Below are 21,412 nucleotides of genomic sequence, written 5' to 3' on the forward strand. Positions count from 1 at the left end.
CCTATGAGGGGGGATCCTCTGAGGGGGGTTCCCATGATGGGGGATTAATCCTGAGGGGTTGAGGGGGGATCCCATGAGGGGAACCCTTGAGGGGATCCTCGGAGAGGGAATTGATGCTGAGGGGCTGAGGGAGGTTCCGATGAGGGGGGATCCCATGAGGGGGGATCAATCCTGAGGGGGTTGAGGGGGGATCCCATGAGGGGGGATCAATCCTGAGGGGGTTGAGGGGGGATCCCATGAGGGGGGATCAATCCTGAGGGGGTTGAGGGGGGATCCCATGAGGGGGGATCCCATGAGGGGATCCTCTGAGGGGGGATTGATCCTGGGGGATTGAGGGGGGATCCTATGAGGGGAACCTTTGGGGGGATCCTCTGAGGGGGGATTGATCCTGAGGGGGCTGAGGGAGGATCTGATGAGGGGGGATCCCATGAGGGGAACCTCTGAGGGGGGATTGATCCTGGGGGATTGAGGGGGGATCCTATGAGGGGAACCTTTGAGGGGATCCTCTGAGGGGGGATTGATCCTGAGGGGGCTGAGGGAGGATCCGATGAGGGGGGATCCCATGAAGGGAAACTTTGAGGGGATCCTCTGAGGGGGGATCGATCCTGGGGGGTTGAGGGGGGGATCGACCCTGAGGGGGGATCCCATGAAGGGAAACTTTGAGGGGATCCTCTGAGGGGGGATCGATCCTGGGAGGTTGACGGGGGATCGATCCTGAGGGGGCTGAGGGAAAATCCTATCAGGAGAACCTTTGAGGGGGGATCCTCTGAGAGAGGACCCTATGGCGGGGGGGGGGGGGAGATCCCATGAGGGGAGATTCCATGAGAGGAGATCAATCCTGAGGGGAAAATTTGAGGGGGGGATCCTCTGAGGGGATCAATCCTGAGGTGGCTGAGGGGGAATCCTCTGAGGAGACCTTTTGAGGGGCGATCGATTCTGGGGGGTTGAGGGGGGATCCTATAAGGGGATCCTCTGAGGGGGGATCCCATGAGGGCAACCATCCTGAGGGAAACCTTTGAGGGGATCCTGTAAGGAAGGATCCTATGAGGGGATCCTCTAAGGGGAGATCAATCCTGAGGGGCTGAGGGGGGATCCTCTGAGGAGAACCTTTGAGGGGATCCTCTGAAGGGTAATCGATTCTTAGGGGTTTAAAGGAGGTTTCTATAAGGGGAGATCCTCTGAGGGGGGGATCGATCTTGACGGGGCTGAGGGGGGGATCCTATGAGAGGGGATCGAACCTGAAAGGGCTGAGAAGGGATCCTATGAGGGGATCCTATGAGGGGAGATCGATCCTGAGGGGACCGAGAAGGTCCCGATGTTGTGAGGGGGAGGGGAACCCCAAGGCCCCGCGCTGAGGGCGCCGCCGGTGCCGAACAAAGGGCCCGTGACCCTCGCGGGCCGCCGTATCCTCCCCTCACCCCCCCTCAGCCGGCCTTACCGGAGCCGGAGCCCTTCCCGGAGCCCTTCCCAAGGCTCATCCCGACCCGATCCCGACGCGATCCCGAACCCGGTCCCGGTAGGGGGAACAAAGGAGCCGCCGGAGCCGCCGCCGCCGCCTCAGGGAGCGCCGGGCCCGCGCCTGCGCGTCCCGCCCCACGCCGCCGCCACGCCCACCGCGCGCGTTCAGCCAATGGCGCAGCGAGCCGGCGCCGGCGCGGCCAATGAGATGCGAGCGAAGGGACGCGCGCGCGGCGGTCAGAGCTCCGCCCACAGCAGGAGCAGCCAATGGGAACGCGGCGCGCTGCCCCCCTACAGTAAGAGGAAGGAGGGTGGAAGAGGAGGCCACGCCCACCCGCTGTGCGGTAGCCAATGGGAGGCGAGCTCGGCCGATTTTCCCCGGTCCCCAGCCCGACTGAGCTGTCAGTCAATCATTCAGGCAGCCAATCAGCGCGGAGTCCTCCCGCCACGGCCAATGAGAAGGCGGGGTCAGACGGGGGGGAGGCGAGGCGTGGAGGGCGCGCATGCGCGGAGCGTGCGGCACTGCGGCGGGGGGGAGGGGCGGGGACGAGCCGGGCTACGGTGGGGGAGGGGCGGAAAAGGGGGAGGGGATCCCCGGATTTTGGGGGTTCCAGAGATTTTGGGGGGGTCCCAGGAATTTGGGGGATTTGGGGCGGGTCCCAATCCGGCGGGATCCCGAGATTTGAGGGGGGTCCCAGAATTATGGGGGTCCCAAACCAGGGGGGTCCCCAGATTTGGGGAGGGATCCCAAGGATTTTGGGGGCGGTCCCAGGAATTTGGGCGTCTCAGTCCAGGGGGATTCTGAGATCCCCCAGGGGGACTGACTCTGGGACTGGGAATGAGACTGGGAATATGGGAATCAGACTGGGAATGGGAATATGAGACTGGGAACGGGACTGGGAATGAGAAGAGGGGACTGGGAATGGGAATAGGGGACTGGGAATGGGACTGGGAATGAGAAGAGGGACTGGGAATGGGACTGGGGGACTGGGAACGGGACTGGGAATGAGATGAGGGACTGGGAATGGGACTGGGAATTAGGGAATGGGAATAGGGGACTGGGAATGGGACTGGGAATGGGAATTTGGGAATGGGAATAGGACTGGGAATGGGACCAGAAATATGGGACTGGGAATGGAAATAAGGGACTGGGAATGGGACTGGAAATAGGACTGGGAATATGGGACTGGGAATGGGGACAGGGACCAGGAATGGGACCAGGATCCCCCCTCAGGACTAAGGAAAGGGGACAGGGAATAAAGAAATGGAAATGCGGGAAGGGGAACGGGACAAGGGGAACAGGATCAGGAACACAGGACAGGGAATGGAGACAGGAGGGGAGAGAGACAGGGAACAGGGACTGGGAATGTGGGAAGAGGACAGGGCCAGGATGGGGTGACAGGGGAAGGAGGGGGATCCAGGCCAGGGGACAGCAGGAAGCAGGACAGGAGGACATGGGGACACTTCCAGGGCAGGGGGTCCTTGATCAGCTGCCCCAGCTGGAGCTGCTGGGTGTGGGGTGCCCAAAGCCCTGAGGAACCCCCACATCTGCCCCAGGAACCCTCAACGCCCTCGGAGCCAGCATCCCCCTCATCCCCATCCTCGTTTCAGTTCAACATCTTTATTGTGAACTCCAGGTTTGGGTGTTTGGAAAGGACAAAGGGAAATGGAAAGGAAATCCAGGCCAGGGGAGCCAGGAGGATGAGGAGCCCCCAGCCAGGTGTGCTCCAACAGGGCTCACCTGGGCTCTGCCCACCTGGGCTCCCTGGGGACCATCCAGAGCAGATCCTCCCGTGGGGGATGGATTGATGGTGGAGAAGCCATCCAAGGCTACCTAGAGCTGCTGAAGACCACCAAAAGAGGGGAAAAATGAGATTTTTCTGGGCTTGGAAGTTGACAAATCTGCTCTCCACAATGGATTTTGGATCTTGGACTGCGGATGTGACCATGAGGAACCAGGAGGATGTGGAGCCCTCAGCCAGGTGTCCATCAAACACAGATCAACGGGGCTCTGCCCACCTGGGCAGGAGGATGAGGAGCCCCCAGCCAGGTGTCCTCCAACAGGGATCACCTGGGCTCTGCCCACCTGGGCTCACTGGGGACCATCCAGAGCAGATCCTCCTGTGGGGGATGAAGCTGCAGCAGCCCAGGAAGCTCCTCCTGCCCTCTGGGCTGCCCGCAGTGCTGCCTACACTGGTGTTTGATCAAGTTACAGCTCTGGCTGAAGCTCTTCCCACACTCCCCACACTCGTAGGGCCTCTCCCCCGTGTGGCTCCTCTGGTGGGCCACCAGCCCTGAGCTCTGGCTGAAGCTCTTCCCGCACTGCCCACACTCGTAGGGCCGTTCCCCGGTGTGGGTCCTGTGGTGGACAATCAGGCTGAAGCTGGCGCTGAAGCTCTTCCCACACTGCCAACACACGTAGGGTCTCTCCCCGGTGTGGATCCGCCGGTGTTTGACCAGGCTGGAGTTGTGCTTGAACCCCACCCCGCAGTCGGGACAGCGGAAGGGCCTCTCGTCCGTGTGGATGCGCTGGTGCAGGAGGAGATCAGACGTGGTGTGGAACCTCTTCCAGCACTGATCACACTCGTAGGGCCTCTCCCCGGTGTGGATGCGTTGGTGGATGACGAGGGCGGAGTTGTTCTTGAAGCCCTTCCCGCAGTCGGGGCAGCGGAAGGGCCTCTCCTCGCTGTGAGCGCGTTGGTGCTTGAGGAGAGAGGAGCTGGTGTAAAACCTCTGACGGCACTGATCGCACTCGTAGGGTCTCTCCTCGGCGTGGTCCCTCTGGTGGATGATCAGGCTGGAGCTCTCACTGAAGCTCTCCTCACCCTCCCCGGCGTGGATGAACTGCTGCTGGATGAGCGTGGAGCTGTCACTGAAGCCCTGCCCGCCGTCGGGGAGGTGGAAGGGCCTCTCCTCCGCGTGCAAGCGCCGGTGCACGACCAGATCACCGATGCTCTGAAACCTCTTCTTGCACTGCTCACACTCGTAGGGCCTCTCCCCGGCGTGGCTCCTCTGGTGGACAATCAGGTTGGAGCTGGAGATGAAGCCCTTCCCGCACTGGGGACACTCGTAGGGTCGTTCCCCGGTGTGGATCCTGTGGTGGACGATCAGCTGGGAGCTGCGGGTGAAGCTCTTCCCGCACTGCCCACACTCGTAGGGCCGTTCCCCGCTGTGCATCCTCTGGTGGACCATCAGGTAGGAGCTGGTGTTGAAGCTCTTCCCACATTCCCCGCACACGTAGGGTCTCTCCCCGGTGTGGATGCGCCGGTGGGTGACCAGGGTGGAGTTTTCCCTGAATCCCTTCCCGCAGTCGGGACAGCGGAACGGCCTCTCCTCGGTGTGAATCCGCTGGTGGCTGCGGAGGGTGGAGCTGCTCTGGAACCTCTTCTTGCACACATCACACTCGTAGGGCCTCTCTCCCGTGTGATTCCTCTGGTGCACGATCAGGTGGGAGCTGGTGCTGAAGCTCTTCCCGCAAAGCCCACACTCGTAGGACCTCTCCCCGTTGTGCATCCTCTGGTGGACGATCAGGTAGGACCTGGTGTTGAAGCTCTTCCCACATTCCCCACACTCGTAGGGTCTCTCCCCCGTGTGGATTCTGCAGTGGCGGATCAGGGATGATCTCCACCTGAAGCTCTTCCCACATTCCGGGCACTTGTGGGGCTTCTCTCCATCCTGGAGCTGCTCATGGACCCCCAGCTCTGATCTCTGACCCTCTCCCTGACCCAGGCTGGGTTTTTCCCCCTCAGATCTCAACTCTTGCCCTGTGAACATCCTCTGGTGGACAACCAGGCTGGAGCTTGAGCTGAAGCTTTTCCCAGATTCCCCATGCCCATAGGGCTTCTCCCCAGTGTGGATACTGGAATGGTCAACTAGGGATGATCTCCACCTGAAGCTCTTCCCACATTCTGGGCTCTTGTGGGGCTTCTCCCCATCCTGGAGCTGCTCACGGACCCCCAGCTCCGAGCTCTTGTGGGGCTTCTCCCCATCCTGGAGCTGCTCACGGACCCCCAGCTCTGAGCTCTGACCCCCTCCCCGGCCCAGGCTGGCTCTTTCCCCCTCGGATCCCCGCGCTCTGCCTTTGCAGCCCCTCCTGCTGAGGGATCTCCGCGCCTTCTCCTCCCCGCTGCCTTCCTGCGCCGTGGAGCCGCTCCAAACGGCCTCTGCCACCAGGTTCTGCCGCCGCGGGGATTTGTCCTCGCTGCTCTCCATGCCCAGCTCCTGCTCTGGCCGAGGGAGGACAAGGACACGATGGGATTTGTCCTCGCTGCTCTCCATGCCCAGCTCCTGCTCTGGCCGAGGAAGGACAAGGACACGATGGGATTTGTCCTCGCTGCTCTCCATGCCCAGCTCCTGCTCTGGCCGAGGGAGGACAAGGACACGATGGGATTTGTCCCCGTCCCTCAGGGCAGGGCAAGGAGATCCCCCACGGGGCCGAGCGGGGCTGGGAGATGGAGCAGCACAGAGGGGGAAAGGGGCACTGACTTCATCCTCACCTGCCTGGGGCTCCGGGGACATCTTCCTCTTCCTCACAGCCTCCTCCTCCTCCTCCATGGGGCCGAGGTTTGGCAATGGGAAATCCTGGGCTGGGGGAGAACAAGGGCTGAGCGCGTTGGCTCTGGTGGCAGCTGGAGGAGTCAGCGCCCCTTTCAGCCCCGGGGGGCCCTGGAGCCAATGATATTTTCTGGAAAAATCCTTTGGCCAGGATTTTTTTTTTTCTCCCGAGAAGCTGAGGAGCCTCCGAGGAAAAGAAAAACAATAATTATCTGCTGCTGTGGAATGCAAGAGGTGCGTCTGTGATTGGCCCGTGTTGGTTGTTTCTAATTAAGGGCCAATCAGAGTCAGGCTGGCTCGGACTCTCGGAGAGTCAGGAGCTTTTGTTATCATTCCAGTCCATTCCTTTCCTTTCAAGCCTGCTGATGAAATCCTTTCTTCTATTCTTTAGTACCCTTTCAGTATATCATTTTAATATAATAAAGATAATAAAATAATCAAGCAGCCTTCTGAAACACGGAGTCGAGATTCTCGTCTCTTCCCTCCTCCCGGGACCCCCGGGAACCCCAGCCCAGGGCCCGGAGCCCGCTCATCCCCGGCCTCCCCCACCCCCCCGGGCTGCCGGGGCTGCCCGGGCTCCGCGATCGCCCCTGGGCGCCCTCCCCGCTCCGGGGCTCCCGGGGATCCCCAAAGCCGAGATCGCCCCCGTGCCCGCCCGTACCGAGCGATCGCCCCCTGGGACGCCCCCCAAGATCCCTGCAGGGCCATTTCCACCCGAGCTTTGGGCTCCTGCACGATCCAAACATTCCCGGGGCCGCAAAAAACCCTCCCGGAGCCCCCCGCGATGGGTTCGGGGCGAGCTCCCCCTCCCCGCTCACCGGCGGGTTCCGGGCGGGCGATGCCGGCGGATCCGGGCGAGCCGCGACCGGAGCGGGGCTGGGGCTGCTCCTCCTCCTCCTCCTCTGTCCCTCCTCTTCCTCTTTCTCCCGCTCCTTCTTCTCTCCCTCCTCCTCCTCTGTCCCTCCTCTTCCTCTTTCTCCCGCCCCTGCTCCTTCTTGTCTCCCTCCTCCTCCTCCTTTGTCCCTCCTCTTCCTCCTCTCTCCCTCCTCTTCCTCCCGCTCCTCCTCCTCTCCCAGCCCTGCCCGGGCAGTGCCGCGCTCTGTCCTGGGCGGGTTCCGGGAGCGCTTTCCCTGTCGGTGCCGCTCGTACTGGGAGCGCTGGGAGGGAACTGGGAGCGCTTTCCCTGTCGGTGCCGCTCGTACTGGGAGCGCTGGGAGGGAACTGGGAGCGCTTTCCCAGCCGGTGCCGCTCGTACTGGGAGCGCTGGGAGGGAACTGGGAGCGCTTTCCCAGCCGGTGCCGCTCTTACTGGGAGCGCTGGGAGGGAACTGGGAGCGCTTTCCCAGCCGGTGCCGCTCGTACTGGGAGCGCTGGGAGGGAACTGGGAGCGAACCGCGCCCGGATGCGGCTGCAGCAGGAGCGGGAGGGCGGGGTCAGCCTGAGGGGCGTGGTTATGCAAATATGGGAGCGATCGCGCGCTGGGATTGGTGGGCGAGAGCAGCGCGGGGTTTGCTCGGTGACGTCAGGGCTGGGGGGGCGGAGCGTCCGGTGAGAGAGGACCGGGAATGGGACCGGGAATGGGGAATGGGACCGGGAAAGGGGACAGGGAATGGGAATGGGGACAGGGACCGGGAATGGGGAATGGGACCGGGAATGGGGACAGGGAATGGGAATGGGGACCGGGAATGGGGACAAGGACCAGGAACGGGACAGGGGATGGGAATGGGGACCGGGAATGGGGAATGGGACCGGGAATAGGGAAAGGGACCGGGAATGGGAACAGGGACCGGGAATGGGAACAGGGACCGGGAATGGAACTGGCAATAAGAGACGGGGATCAGGACTACGGGACCGGGACAGTGAATATGGAACTGGGACCAGCACCGGGAATTGGGCTGAAAATACGAGACAGAGATTGGGAATGGGACCGGGAATACGGGACAGGGACCGGGAACAGGACAGGGACCGGGAATACGGGATGGGGGCCGGGAATAGGACAGGGAATGGGGACAGGGACTGGGAATACGGGACAGGGGCTGGGAATAGGACAGGGAATGGGGAATGGGACCGGGAATACGGGACGGGGGCCGGGAATAGGACAGGGAATACGGGAAAGGAACCTGGAATGGGACCGGGGAGGGCAAAACTGGAACGGGACAGGGAAGATGGAAACGGCAACCGGAGTGAGATGATGGGATGGGGAAGATGGGACTGGGATCGGAAGGGAGGCTGTGACTGGGAATAGGAAAATGGGACCGGGACTGGGAATATGGAAATGTGGGACTGGGAATAGGAGATCGGGAACAGGAGAGGGAATGTGGGAATCTGGGAATGGGATCTGGACTGGGACGAGAGCAGGATGGGACTGGGATTGGGATGATACAAGAATGGGGGAGATCCAGGCCAGGGGACAGCAGGAAGCAGGACAGGAGGACATGGGGACACTTCCAGGGCAGGGGGTCCTTGATCAGCTGCCCCAGCTGGAGCTGCTGGGTGTGGGGTGCCCAAAGCCCTGAGGAACCCCCACATCTGCCCCAGGAACCCTCAACGCCCTCGGAGCCAGCATCCCCCTCATCCCCATCCTTGTTTCAGTTCAACATCTTTATTGTGAACTCCAGGTTTGGGTGTTTGGAAAGGACAGAGAGAAATGGAAAGGAAATCCAGGCCAGGGGAGCCAGGAGGATGAGGAGCCCCCAGCCAGGTGTGCTCCAACAGGGATCACCTGGGCTCTGCCCACCTGGGCTCCCTGGGGACCATCCAGAGCAGATCCTCCCGTGGGGGATGGATTGATGGTGGAGAAGCCATCCAAGGCTACCTAGAGTTGCTGAAGACCACCAAAAGAGGGGAAAATGAGATTTTTCTGGGCTTGGAAGCTGACAAATCTGCTCTCCACAATGGATTTTGGATCTTGGACTGCCTGTGAGGGAGGGGAGCCAGGAAGGTGTGGAGCCCCCAGCCAGGTGTGCTCCAAACAGGGATCACCTGGGCTCTGCCCACCTGGGCAGGAGGATGAGGAGCCCTCAGCCAGGTGTCCTCCAAACAGGGATCACCTGGGCTCTGCCCACCTGGGCTCCCTGTGGATGATCCAGAGCTCTGAGATGATCAGAGCTGGAGAAGCTCTTCCTGCACCAGGGGTGCCCTTAGTGCTGGCTGCGTTGGTGTTGGGTCAAGGTGAAGCTCCTGGAGAAGCTCTTCTCACAGAACCCACACTTGTAGGGTCTCTCCCCGGTGTGGATGCGCCGGTGCCTGACCAGGGTGGAGTTGTGCTTGAATCCCTTCCCGCAGGTGGGACAGCGGAAGGGCCTCTCCTCGGTGTGCACCCGATGGTGCTTCAGGAGGTCAGAGCTGCTCTGAAACCTCTTCCTGCACTGCTCACACTCGTAGGGCCTCTCCCCCGTGTGGATCAGCTGGTGCTTGACCAAGTAGGAGCTGATGCTGAAGCTCTTCCCGCACAGCGCGCACTCGTAGGGCCTGTCCTCGCTGTGGATCTTCTGGTGGGCGATCAGCCCTGAGCTCTGGCTGAAGCTCTTCCCACACTCCCCACACTCGTAGGGCCGCTCTCCCGTGTGGCTCCTCTGGTGGACAACCAGGCTGGAGCTCTGCGTGAAGCTCTTCCCACACTCCCCGCACTCGTAGGGTCTCTCCCCGGTGTGGCCCCTCTGGTGGACCATCAGGTGGGAGCTCTCTCTGAAGCTCTTCCCGCACTGGAGACACTCGTGGGGTCTCTCCCCGGTGTGGACGCGCCGGTGTTTGACCAGGCTGGAGTTTTCCCTGAATCCCTTCCCACACTCGGGGCACTGGAACGGCCTCTCCTCGGTGTGGATGCGCTGGTGCACCAGGAGAGTGGAGCTGGTCTGAAACCTCTTCTTGCACACATCGCACTCATAGGGTTTCTCCCCAGTGTGGCTCCTCTGGTGGACCATCAGGTGGGAGCGTTGCGTGAAGCTCTTCCCGCACTGCCCGCACTCGTGGGGCCTCTTCCCGGTGTGGATCTTCTGGTGTTTGCTCAGGCTGGAGCGCTCGCTGAAGCTCTTCCCGCACTCCCCACACTCGTGGGGCCGTCGCCCCGTGTGGACAATCCAGTGGCGCACCAGGTAGGATCTCCTGCTGAAGCTCTTCCCACATTCCGAGCACTTGTGGGGCTTCTCCCCATCCTGGAGTTCCTCACGGACCCCCAGCTCTGATCTCTGACCCCCTCCCTGACCCAGGGTGGGATTTTCCCCCTCAGATCCCAGCTCTTGTCCCGTGTGGCTCTTCTGGTGGACAACCAGGTGGGAACTCCTGCCGAAGCTCTTCCCGCACTGCCCACACTCGTAGGGCCGTTCTCCCGTGTGGATCCTCTGGTGGACAACCAGGCTGGAACACCTCCCAAAGCTCTTCCCACACTGGGGACACTCATAGGGTCTCTCCCCGCTGTGGATGCGCCGGTGGGTGACCAGGGTGGAGCTGTGCTTGAAGCTCTTCCCGCACTGGGGACACTCGTAGGGTCTCTCCTCTCTGTGAATTCGCTGGTGGAGGCTGAGACTGGAGCTGGTCTGGAACCTCTTCCTGCACTGCTCACACTCGTAAGGCCTCTCCCCGGTGTGGATGCGCCAGTGAACGATCAGGTAGGACCTTCTGCTGAAGCTCTTCATGCACAGCCCACACTCGTAGGGTCTGTCCCCGGTGTGGATCCTCCGGTGGGCAACCAGGTGGGAACTCAGCGTGAAGCTCTTCCCACATTCCGGGCACTTGTGGGGCTTCTCCCCATCCTGGAGCTGCTCACGGACCCCCAGCTCTGAGCTCTTGTGGGGCTTCTCTCCATCCTGGAGCTGCTCACGGACCCCCAGCTCCGAGTTCTTGTGGGGCTTCTCCCCATCCTGGAGCTGCTCACGGACCCCCAGCTCTGAGCTCTGACCCCCTCCCCGGCCCAGGCTGGCTCTTTCCCCCTCGGATCCCCGCGCTCTGCCTTTGCAGCCCCTCCTGCTGAGGGATCTCCGCGGCTTCTCCTCCCCGCTGCCTTCCTGCGCCGTGGAGCCGCTCCAAACGGCCTCTGCCACCAGGTTCTGCCGCCGCGGGGATTTGTCCTCGCTGCTCTCCATGCCCAGCTCCTGCTCTGGCCGAGGGAGGACAAGGACACGATGGGATTTGTCCTCGCTGCTCTCCATGCCCAGCTCCTGCTCTGGCCGAGGGAGGACAAGGACACGATGGGATTTGTCCTCGCTGCTCTCCATGCCCAGCTCCTGCTCTGGCCGAGGGAGGACAAGGACACGATGGGATTTGTCCTCGCTGCTCTCCATGCCCAGCTCCTGCTCTGGCCGAGGGAGGACAAGGACACGATGGGATTTGCCTCCCCTGCCCCACAAAAACCCTCCCGGAGCCCCCCGCGATGGGTTCGGGGCGAGCTCCCCCTCCCCGCTCACCGGCGGGTTCCGGGCGGGCGATGCCGGCGGATCCGGGCGAGCTGCGGAGGGAGCGGGGCTGGGGCTGCTCCTCCTCCTCCTCCTCCTCGTCCTCCTCCTGTGTCCCTCCTCTTCCTCTTCCTCTTTCTCTTCCTCCGTTTCTTTCTCCTTTTCCTCCTCCTGTGTCCCTCCTCTTCGCCCCGCTCCTCCTCCTCTCCCAGCCCTGCCCGGGCAGTGCCGCGCTCTGTCCTGGGCGGGTTCCGGGAGCGCTTTCCCAGCCGGTGCCGCTCTTACTGGGAGCACTGGGAGGGAACTGGGAGCGCTGGGAGGGAACTGGGAGCGCTGGGAGGGAACTGGGAGCGCTGGGAGGGAACTGGGAGCGAGCAGCGCCCGGACGCGGCCGCAGCTGGCGGCAGGCGGAGAGGGCGTGGTTATGCAAATACAGTTTGACTCCTGCGCTTTGATTGGTGGGCGTTATTTGAGAGTCGGGCGGCGGTTTTGGGCGTGGTTATGCAAATGATTTGTTTCGCGGGAATGTTGGATTCGTCCCCCGGGGGGGGCTCCCCCTTTGTTGTCCCTCCCTCTTGGTGACATCCCGGGGTGTCACCCCCCTTTGTCCCCACCCCACTTGGTGACATCCCGGGATGTCCCCCCCCCCCCCCCCACTTTGTACCCCCTTCTTTGGTGACATCCCGGGGTGTCACCCCCCATTGTCCCCCCCTCCTTGGTGACATCCCGGGGTGTGACCCCCCCATTGTCCCCCCCTCCTTGGTGACATCCCGGGGTGTCACCCCCCATTGTCCCCCCCTCCTTGGTGACATCCCGGGGTGCCAGTCCCCCTTTGTCCCCCCCTCCTTGGTGACATCCCGGGGTGTCACCCCCCATTGTCCCCCCCATCCTTGGTGACATCCCGGGGTGCCACTCCCCACCACTTGGTGACATCCCGGAGTGTCCCGTCCCCCCCCCCCGCCACTTTGTTCCCCTCTTCCTTGGTGACATCCCGGGGTGCCACCCCCAGCCCCCCTTTGTCCCCCCCTCCTTGGTGACATCCCGGGGTGTCCCGTCCCCCCCCCCCCCTTAGTGGTGTCACCCCCCCCTTTGTCCCCCCTCCTTGGCGACATCCAGAGGTGTCACCCCCCCCTTGGTGACCTCCCGAGATGTCCCCCCCCCCCCCCTTGGTGACCTCCCGGTGCCACCACGTGAGCGCTGATCCCCTTAAGAGCCTTTGCCCAGGGGGGGGGAGGTGACACCATGGCCACCCCCCCGGCCCGCACTGTCCTTGTCACCGGCTGCTCCTCGGGCATCGGCCTGGCCGTGGCCGTGCTGCTCGCCAGGGACCCCCAGAGGCGATACCTGGGTGAGGGGGGGGTCCCCAAATGTCCCCAAGGGTCCCCAGGTGTCCCCAAGGGTCCCCAAGGCGGGAGGGGGACACGGGAAATAGCAGGAGGGAAAGGGGGGGGACAGCTCGGGATTGTCCCCAAAGCGGGAGGGAAAGGGGGGGACACCCCGGGAGGGTCAGGGGGACACCCCGGAAGGGTCAGGGCGGTCCCCAAGTGTCCCCAGGTGTCCCCAAGGGTCCCCAAGGCGGGAGGGGGACACGGGAAATAGCGGGAGGAAGGTGGGGGGCGACACCCCGGGGTTGTCCCCAAGGCGGGAGGGGAGGGGGGGACACCCCGGGAGGGTCAGGGGGACACCCCGGGAGGGTCAGGAGGGTCCCCAAATGTCCCCAAATGTCACCAAGTGTCCCCAAGGTGGGAGGGGGCACGGGAAATAGCGGGAGGAAGGTGAGGGACAGCTCGGGATTGTCCCCAGCTCGTTAAGGGACACCCCAAGATTGTCCCCAAGGCGGGAGGGGAGGGGGGGGGGGGACAGCCCGGGATTGTCCCCAAGGCGGATTTTTGGGGTCTCTGCTGGATTTTTGGGGTTTTTGGGGTCCCAGTCCTGGCCACCATGTGGGACCTGTCCCGGGGGGTTTGGGGGGTTTCCAGTGGGGGTTTTGGGGTCTCTAACCGGGATTTTGGGATTTTTGGGGTCTCTAACCGGGATTTTGGGGTCTCTAACCGGGATTTTGGGATTTTTGGGGTCTCTAACGGGGATTTTGGGGTTTTTGGGGTCCCAGTCCTGGCCACCAAGCGGGACCTGTCGCGCCGGGTTTGGGGGGTCTCTAACGGGGTTTTTGGGGTCTCTAACCGGGATTTTGTGGTTTTTGGGGTCTCTAACGGGGTTTTTGGGGGTTTTGGGGTCTCTAACGGGGTTTTTGGGGGTTTTGGGGTCTCTAACCGGGATTTTGTGGTTTTTGGGGTCTCTAACCGGGATTTGGGGGTTTTTGGGGTCTCTAACGGGGATTTTGGGGTTTTTGGGGGTGCCAGTCCTGGCCACCATGCGGGACCTGTCGCGCCGGGTTTGGGGGGTCTCTAACGGGGTTTTTGGGGTCTCTAACCGGGATTTTGTGGTTTTTGGGGTCTCTAACGGGGATTTTGTGGGTTTTGGGGTCTCTAACGGGGATTTTGGGTTTTTTGGGGTCTCTAACGGGGTTTTTGGGGGTTTTGGGGTCTCTAACGGGGTTTTTGGGGTGCCAGTCCTGGCCACCAAGCGGGATCTGTCCCACAGGGTTTGGGGGGTCTCTAATGGTTTTTTTTTTGGGTCTCTAACGGGGATTTTGGGGTCTCTATCGCGGTTTTGGGGTTTTTTTGGGTCTCTAACGGGGATTTTGGGGTCTCTATCGCGGTTTTGGGGTTTTTTGGGGTCTCTAACGGGGTTTTTGGGGTGCCAGTCCTGGCCACCAAGCGGGACCTGTCCCGCCGGGTTTGGGGGGTCCCTAATGGGGTTTTTGGGGTCTCTAACGGGGATTTTGGGGTGCCAGTCCTGGCCACCATGCGGGACCTGTCACGCCGGGTTTGGGGGGTCTCTAATGGGGTTTTTGGGGTCTCTAACGGGGTTTTTGGGGTGCCAGTCCTGGCCACCATGCGGGACCTGTCCCGCCGGGTTTGGGGGGTCTCAAATGGGTTTTTTTGGGGTCTCTAACGGGGATTTTGGGGTGCCAGTCCTGGCCACCATGCGGGACCTGTCGCGCCGGGGCCCGCTGGAGGCGGCGGCCGGTGCCACTCTCGGGGACACGCTGCGGATCCTGCGCCTCGATGTCACCAGCGACAGCTCCGTGGCCGAGTGCCTCGGGCAGGTCCCGGGCGGGCGCGTGGACGTCGTGGGTGAGGAAATTCCGGGATTTGGGGGATTTTTGGGGGATTTTTAGGGGATTTTAGGGAATTTTGGGGGAGATTTTAACAAGATTTTGGGAGATTTTAGAGAATTTTGGGAGGTTTTGGGGTGGTCTGATGGGTGTTGGGGGCGATTTTGGGTCGTGGGTGAGGAAATTCTGGGATTTTGGGGATTTTTCTGTTATTTAATGGGATTTTCTGTTATTTAATGGGATTTTCTGTTATTTAAGAGGATTTTTGGGATTTGGGTATCTCAGACCCCAGGGACCGATTTTTGGGGGGATTTCGGGATTTTTCGGGGTTCCCGGGACCCTCCCTGACCCCTCCAGTGAACAACTCCGGGCTGTGGATTTTGGGGTGGATTTGGGGTGCATTTTATGGAGTTTGGGGTGGATTTAATGGGATTTTCTGGGATTTAAGGGAATTTTTGGGATTTGGGTGTCTCGGAGCCCAGGGACCGATTTTTGGTGGAATTTCGGGATTTTTCGGGGTTCCCGGGACCCTCCCTGACCCCCCCAGTGAACAACTCCGGCCTGTGGATTTTGGGGTGGATTTGGGGTGCATTTTATGGACTTTGGGGTGGATTTAATGGGATTTTCTGGGATTTAAGGGAATTTTTGGGATTTGGGTATCTTGGAGCCCAGGGACCGATTTTTGGGGGGATTTCGGGATTTTTCGGGGTTCCCCTGACCCTCCCCGACCCCCCCAGTGAACAACGCCGGGCTGTGGATTTTGGGGTGGATTTGGGGTGCATTTTATGGGGTTTGGTGTGGATTTAATGGAATTTTTTGGGATTTGGGTATCTCAGAGCCCCAGGGACCGATTTTTGGGGGGATTTCGGGATTTTTCGGGGTTCCCCTGACCCTCCCCGACCCCCCCAGTGAACAACGCCGGGGTGGGGCTGGTGGGGCCCCTGGAGAGCGCCTCGGGGCCGCAGGTGCAGCGCGTCTTCGACACCAACGTTTTCGGGGTGCTGCGCCTGGCCCAGGCCCTGCTCCCCCAGATGAAGCAGCGCCGCAGCGGCCACATCGTGGTGGTCAGCAGCGTCATGGGGCTGCAGGGTGAGAGCCCCAAAAACCCTCCTCGGCACCCCAAAATTCGAGTTCGGCACCCCAAAAAACCCCCGGGACCCCAAAACTCCAGTTTGGGATCCCAAAAAACCCCCAGGACTCCAAAAAACTCCCCAGGATGCTAAAATCCTTCTCGGGACCCCAAATTCCTCCGCGGGACCCCAAAATTCGAGTTTGGGACCCCAGAAAACCCTCAGGATCCCCCCACAAAAAAACGGGACCCCAAAAAGCCCCCGGGACCCCAAAAATTGCGTTTGGTACCCCAAAAACTCCCCGGAACCGCAAATTTCGAGTTTGGGACCCCAAAAAAACTCCGGGACCCCAAAATCCTCCTCGGGACCCCAAAATTCGCCTTCAGCACCCCAGAAAACCCCCGGGACCCCCCCCCCCAAAAATCCAGGACCCCAAAAAACCCCGGGACCCCAAATTCTGCTTTGGGACCCCAAATTCCTCCTCCGGACCCAAAAATTCGAGTTTAGGATCCCAAAAATCCCCCGAGACCCCAAAATTCTTCTCGGGACCCCAAAATTCGGCTTCAGCACGCCCCAAAAAACCCCCAGGACCCCAAAATTTGATTTTGGGACCCCCAAAAAACCCCCAGGACCCCAAAATTCTCCTCGGGACCCCAAAATCCTCCTGGTGGCCCCAAATTCCTCCCTAAAGCCCCCCAAGAACCCTCCCAGACCCCTCCCAGAACCCAAATTTTGAGGGGATGGAGACCCCAGACCCCAAATTTTGGGGGAATCGAGACCCCAACCCCCAAATTTTTGGAGGATTGAGACCCCAACCCCCAAATTTTGGGGGGATGGAGACCCCAACCCCCAAATTTTGAGGAAATGGAGATCCCAACCCCCAAATTTTGGGGGAATCGAGACCCCAATCCCCAAATTTTGAAGGAATGGAGACCCCAGACCCCAAATTTTGGGGAAATTGAGGCCCCAACCCCAAATTTTGAGGGGAAGGAGACCCCAGACCCCAAATTTTGGGGAGCTGGACCCCCCCAAGCCCTCCCGGCCCCCCCAAATGTTGGGGTCCCCCCAGGGGTGGTGTTCAACGACGTCTACTCGGCCTCCAAGTTCGCGGTGGAGGGGCTGTGCGAGAGCCTGGCCGTGCAGCTGCTGCAGTTCAACGTCTTGTGAGTGCTGGGGGAGCCCCAGAATCGCCCCAGAATCACCCCAGAATCACCCCAAAATCACCCCAGAAATCACCCCAAAATCGCCCCAAAATCACCCCAAAATCACCCCAGAAATTATCCCAAAATCGCCCCAGAATCATCCCAAAATCACCCCAAAATCATCCCAGAAATTATCCCAAAATTGCCCCAGAATCACCCCAAAATCACCCCAGAATCACGCCAGAATCACCCCAGAAATTATCCCGAAATCACCCCAGAAATTATCCCAACATCGCCCCAGAATCACCCCAGAAATTATCCCGAAAATCATCCCCCAAAACCTCCAGAATCACCCCAAAATCACCCCAGAAATTATCCCAAAAGCACCCCAGAAATTATCCCAAAATCACCCCAAATCGTCCCAAAATCATCCTGGAAATTATCCCAAAATCACCCCAAAATCACCCCAAAATCACCCCAAAATCATCCCAGAAATTATCCCAAAATTGCCCCAGAATCACCCCAAAATCACCCCAGAATCACCCCAGAAATTATCCCAACATCGCCCCAGAATCACCCCAGAAATTATCCCGAAAATCATCCCCCAAAACCTCCAGAATCACCCCAAAAATTCCCCTAAAAATCCCCAAAAACCCCCAAATCCCAATAACCCCCCAAAATCATTTAAAAATCCCCAAAAAATCCCCATAACCCCCCCAAAAATCACCATAAAACCCCCCAAAAATTCCCCTAAAAATCCCCTAAAAAAAACCCCCAAAACAACCCCAAAAATCCCAAAGAATCCCCCAAAAATCCCCTAAAAGTCCCCTAAAAAAATTCCCCAAAACCCCCCAAAATCCCAAAAAATCCCCCAAAAATCCCCTAAAAATCCCCACAACCCCCCCAAAAATCGCCATAAAAACCCCCAAAAATCCCCTTAAAAATCCCAAAAAACCCCCAAAAAATCCCAAAAATTCCCCTAAAAATCCCCAAAAAATCCCAAAAAATCTCAAAAAATCCCAAAACCCCAAAAAACACCTAAACCCCCAAAATCCTCACAACCCCCCCAAAAATCATTTAAAAATCCCCAAAAAATCCCCATGACCCTCCCAAAAATCACCATAAAAAACCCCCAAAATTCCCCAAAAAAATCCCCAAAATCCCAAAAAATCCCCCAAAAATCCCAAAAAATCCCTCAACCCCAAAATCCTCATAACCCCCCAAAATCATTTAAAAATCCCCCAAAAAATCCTCATGACCTCCCCAAAAATCATCATAAAAACCCCCCAAAATTCCCCAAAAAATCCCCAAAAAATCCCAAAAAATCCCAAAAAATCCCCAAAAATCCCAAAAATCCCCAAACCCCCCTAAAAAACCCGAAACCCGCCGAATCCTCAGCGTGTCTCTGGTGGAGCCGGGCCCGGTGAACACGGAGTTCGAGCGCAAGGTGCTGCACGAGGTGGAGAAGTGCGAATTCCCCGGCACCGACCCCGAGACGCTGCGCTACTTCCGCCAGGTCTACCTGCCCGCCAGCCGCGACGTGTTCCGCACCTTCGGCCAGAGCCCCGAGCAGGTGGCCCAGGTGAAAATTTGGGATTTTTGGGGATTTTTTTTGGGTTTTTTGGTGATTTTATGGCGATTTTTGGGGCATTTCCTGCTCGGTCCCGCCAGGTGTGCGATACCTTCGACCGCCAGCAGAGGGGGCAGGTGAGCAGCTGAAGGAAGTTTTGCTTTTTTTTGGGATTTTTAGGATTTTGGGGGATTTTGGGGCTTTTTTTCAGGATTTTTTGTGAATTTTTGGGATTTTTTTGGGGATTTTTGGGGTTTTTTTGGATTTTATGGCGATTTTTGGGGCATTTCCTGCCCCGTCCCGCCAGGAGTGCGATACCTTCGGCCGCCAGCAGAGGGCGCAGGTGAGCAGCTGGAGGAATTTTGGGATTTTTTTGGGATTTTTAGGATTTTGGGGGATTTTGGGGGATTTTTTGTGAATTTTTTGGGATTTTTTGGGGGTTTTTTGGTGATTTTATGGCGATTTTTGGGGCATTTCCTGCCCAGTTCTGCCAGGTGTGCGATAGCCTCGGCCGCCAGCAGAGGGCGCAGGTGAGCAGCTGGAGGAATTTTGGGATTTTTTAGGATTTTTAGGATTTGGGGGATTTTGGGAATCTTTCAGGATTTTTTGTGAATTTTTGGGATTATTTTTTGGGATTTTTTGGGGGTTTTTTGGTGATTTTATGGCGATTTTTGGGGCATTTCCTGCCCGGTCCCGCCAGGTGTGCGATACCTTCGGCCGCCAGCAGAGGGCGCAGGTGAGCAGCTGAAGGAATTTTGGGATTTTTAGGAATTTTTTTAGGATTTTGGGGGATTTTGGGGATTTTGGGAATCTTTCAGGATTTTTTGTGAATTTTTGGGGATTTTTTTTGGGATATTTTTGGGGATTTTTTGGTGATTTTATGGCGATTTTTGGGGCATTTCCTGCTCGGTCCCGCCAGGTGTGTGATACCCTCGGCCGCCAGCAGAGAGCGCAGGTGAGCAGCTGGAGGAATTTTGGGATTTTTTAGGATTTTTAGGATTTTGGGGGATTTTGGGAATCTTTCAGGATTTTTTGTGAATTTTTTGGGATTTTTTGGGGGATTTTTTGGGGCTTTTTTGGTGATTTTATGGCGATTTTTGGGGCATTTCCTGCCCGGTTCCGCCAGGTGTGCGATACCTTTGGCCGCCAGCAGAGGGCGCAGGTGAGCAGCTGAAGGAATTTTGGGATTTTTGGGTTTTTTAGGATTTTTTTAGGATTTTTTTGGGTTTTTTTAAGGATATTTTTGGGGAATTGTGGGGATTTTTTGGGAATTATTTTTTAAAATTATGTTGGGATTTTTTTGGATTTATTTTGGAATTATTTTGGTATTACTTTGGGACATTTTTTTGGGTTTTTTTTTTCTGATTTTTGGGGGACTTTTTGGAAATTCTTTTGAGATTATTTTTGGATTTTGGGGGGATTTTTTTGGAATTATTTTGGGAATATTTTGGGGGAGGATTTTTTGGGAATTATTTGCTGATTTTGGGGGGATTTTTTTATTATTATTTTCTGGGGAATTTTGGGGGATTTTTTTATTTCCGGGGGCGATTTTTTTTGAATTCTTTTGGGAATATTTTAGGATTTTGGGGGAGGGATTTTTTGGGAATTATTTGGTGATTTGGGGTTTTTTTTGTTTTTTTGTTTTTGGCGAATTTTAGCGGATTATTTTTATTTTCGGGGGGGATTTTTTGGGAATTATTTTGGGAATATTTTGTGGGAGGGATTTTTAGGGAATTATTTGCTGATTTTTAACTGATATTTGGAGCATTTTTTGGAATTTTTTGGGTGAATTTTCCCGGATTTTCTCCGGATTTTTTTTTCTTTTATTTTTTTTAAATTTTTCCTGTCCCCCCCCTTGTCCCCCCCAGGCCATCGCGGAGGTGATCGGCGCCCCCCGCCCCCCGTTCCGCACCCCCACCAACCCCCTGTACTCCCCCCTGCTCGCCCTGCGCTTCGCCGACCCCCGCGGGGACCTCGGCGTCCGAACCTTCCAGAGGCTCCTCTTCGACCTGGGGCCCGCCTTCCACCTCAGCCTGGCGCTGCTCAGGTGTCTCACCTGCCGCTGCTGCCAGCGCCGCGTCACCCCCGTCTGAGGGGACCCCGAATTTGGGGATTTTGGGACGATTTTGGGGCTTTTTGGGGCGAAATCGGGGAGGGTTTAGGGGATTTAGGGGCGTTTTAGGGCATTTTAGGGGGGGGTTTGGGGGGTCTCACCTGAGTCTCGAGGTGCTCAGGTGTGTTTGAGTCCCCCTTGACTGAGGACACCCCGAATTTGGGGATTTTGGGGCGATTTTGGGGCTTTTTAGGGCAAAATCGGGAAGGGTTGAGGGGATTTAGGGGCGTTTTAGGGAGGATTTTGGGGGTCCCACCTCAGCCTGGCGCTGCTCAGGTGTCTCACCTGCCGCTGCTGCCAGCGCCGCGTCACCCCCGTCTGAGGGGACCCCCAGTTTGGTTATTTTGGGGCGATTTTGAGGCTTTTTGGGGCAATTTTGGGGCTTTTGGGGTGAAATCGGGGAGGGTTTAGGGGATTTAGGGGCATTTTGCGGGGTCTTAGGGGGGATTTTGGGGGTCTCACCTGAGTCTCGAGGTGCTCAGGTGTGTTTGAGTTACCCCTGTGTGAGGACACCCCGAATTTGGGGTTTTTGGGGCGATTTTGGGGCTTTTTGGGGCAATTTTGGGGCTTTTGGGGCGAAATCGGGGAGGGTTTAGGGGATTTAGGGGCATTTTGCGGGGTCTTAGGGGGGATTTTGGGGGGTCTCACCTGAGTCTTGAGGTGCTCAGGTGTATTTGAGTCACCCCCGTCTGTGGGGACCCCGAATTTGGGGTTTTTGGGGCGATTTTGGGGTTTTTGGGGCGATTTTGGGGCTTTTTGGGGCAAAATCGGGGAGGGTTTAGGGGATTTAGGGGCGTTTTAGGGCATTTTAGGGGGGATTTTGGGGAGTCTCACCTGAGCCTGGCGCTGCTCAGGTGTGTTTGAGTCACCCCCGTCTGTGGGGACCCCGAATTTGGGGATTTTGGGGCGATTTTGGGGCTTTTTGGGGCGATTTTGGG

The 21,412-nt window shown here is 58.4% G+C and overlaps 3 protein-coding genes across 4 annotated transcripts in view; 2 read left to right on the forward strand and 1 right to left on the reverse strand.

Moving 5' to 3' along the window:
• The window catches only part of LOC132340886 (calmodulin-regulated spectrin-associated protein 3-like), a 32,364-nt gene extending 30,508 nt beyond the window's left edge, over positions 1 to 1,856 (forward strand). Inside the window, 1 exon segment of the mRNA XM_059872053.1 lies at positions 1,521 to 1,856. Coding sequence (XP_059728036.1) covers positions 1,521 to 1,856 — 336 coding nt within the window.
• Positions 1,857 to 3,063: 1,207 nt separating this feature from the next.
• On the reverse strand, positions 3,064 to 11,828 carry LOC132340887 (zinc finger protein 850-like). Its single transcript, XM_059872054.1, has 5 exons — positions 9,154 to 11,828; positions 7,268 to 7,419; positions 6,831 to 7,027; positions 5,955 to 6,196; positions 3,064 to 5,816 (listed from the first exon to the last, which is right to left on the reverse strand). The coding sequence occupies exons 1-5, from the start codon at positions 11,288 to 11,290 to the stop codon at positions 3,526 to 3,528; spliced, it is 5,019 nt and encodes a 1,672-aa protein (XP_059728037.1). The 5' UTR covers positions 11,291 to 11,828; the 3' UTR covers positions 3,064 to 3,525.
• A 694-nt stretch (positions 11,829 to 12,522) lies between these two features.
• RDH8 (retinol dehydrogenase 8) lies at positions 12,523 to 20,510 on the forward strand. Of its 2 annotated transcripts, XM_059872224.1 has the most exons (6): positions 12,527 to 12,749; positions 14,437 to 14,598; positions 15,489 to 15,668; positions 16,719 to 16,812; positions 18,190 to 18,373; positions 20,230 to 20,510. In XM_059872224.1, the coding sequence occupies exons 1-6, from the start codon at positions 12,644 to 12,646 to the stop codon at positions 20,452 to 20,454; spliced, it is 951 nt and encodes a 316-aa protein (XP_059728207.1). In that variant the 5' UTR covers positions 12,527 to 12,643; the 3' UTR covers positions 20,455 to 20,510. The 2 variants fall into 2 exon arrangements, with proteins under 2 accessions (XP_059728208.1, XP_059728207.1); XM_059872225.1 differs by lacking the exon at positions 14,437 to 14,598 and having other exon boundaries at positions 12,523 to 12,749.
• The last annotated feature ends 902 nt before the right edge of the window (positions 20,511 to 21,412 follow it).

The sequence above is a fragment of the Haemorhous mexicanus genome, chromosome 34 (assembly GCF_027477595.1).
Source record: "Haemorhous mexicanus isolate bHaeMex1 chromosome 34, bHaeMex1.pri, whole genome shotgun sequence".
Classification (NCBI taxonomy): domain Eukaryota; kingdom Metazoa; phylum Chordata; class Aves; order Passeriformes; family Fringillidae; genus Haemorhous; species Haemorhous mexicanus.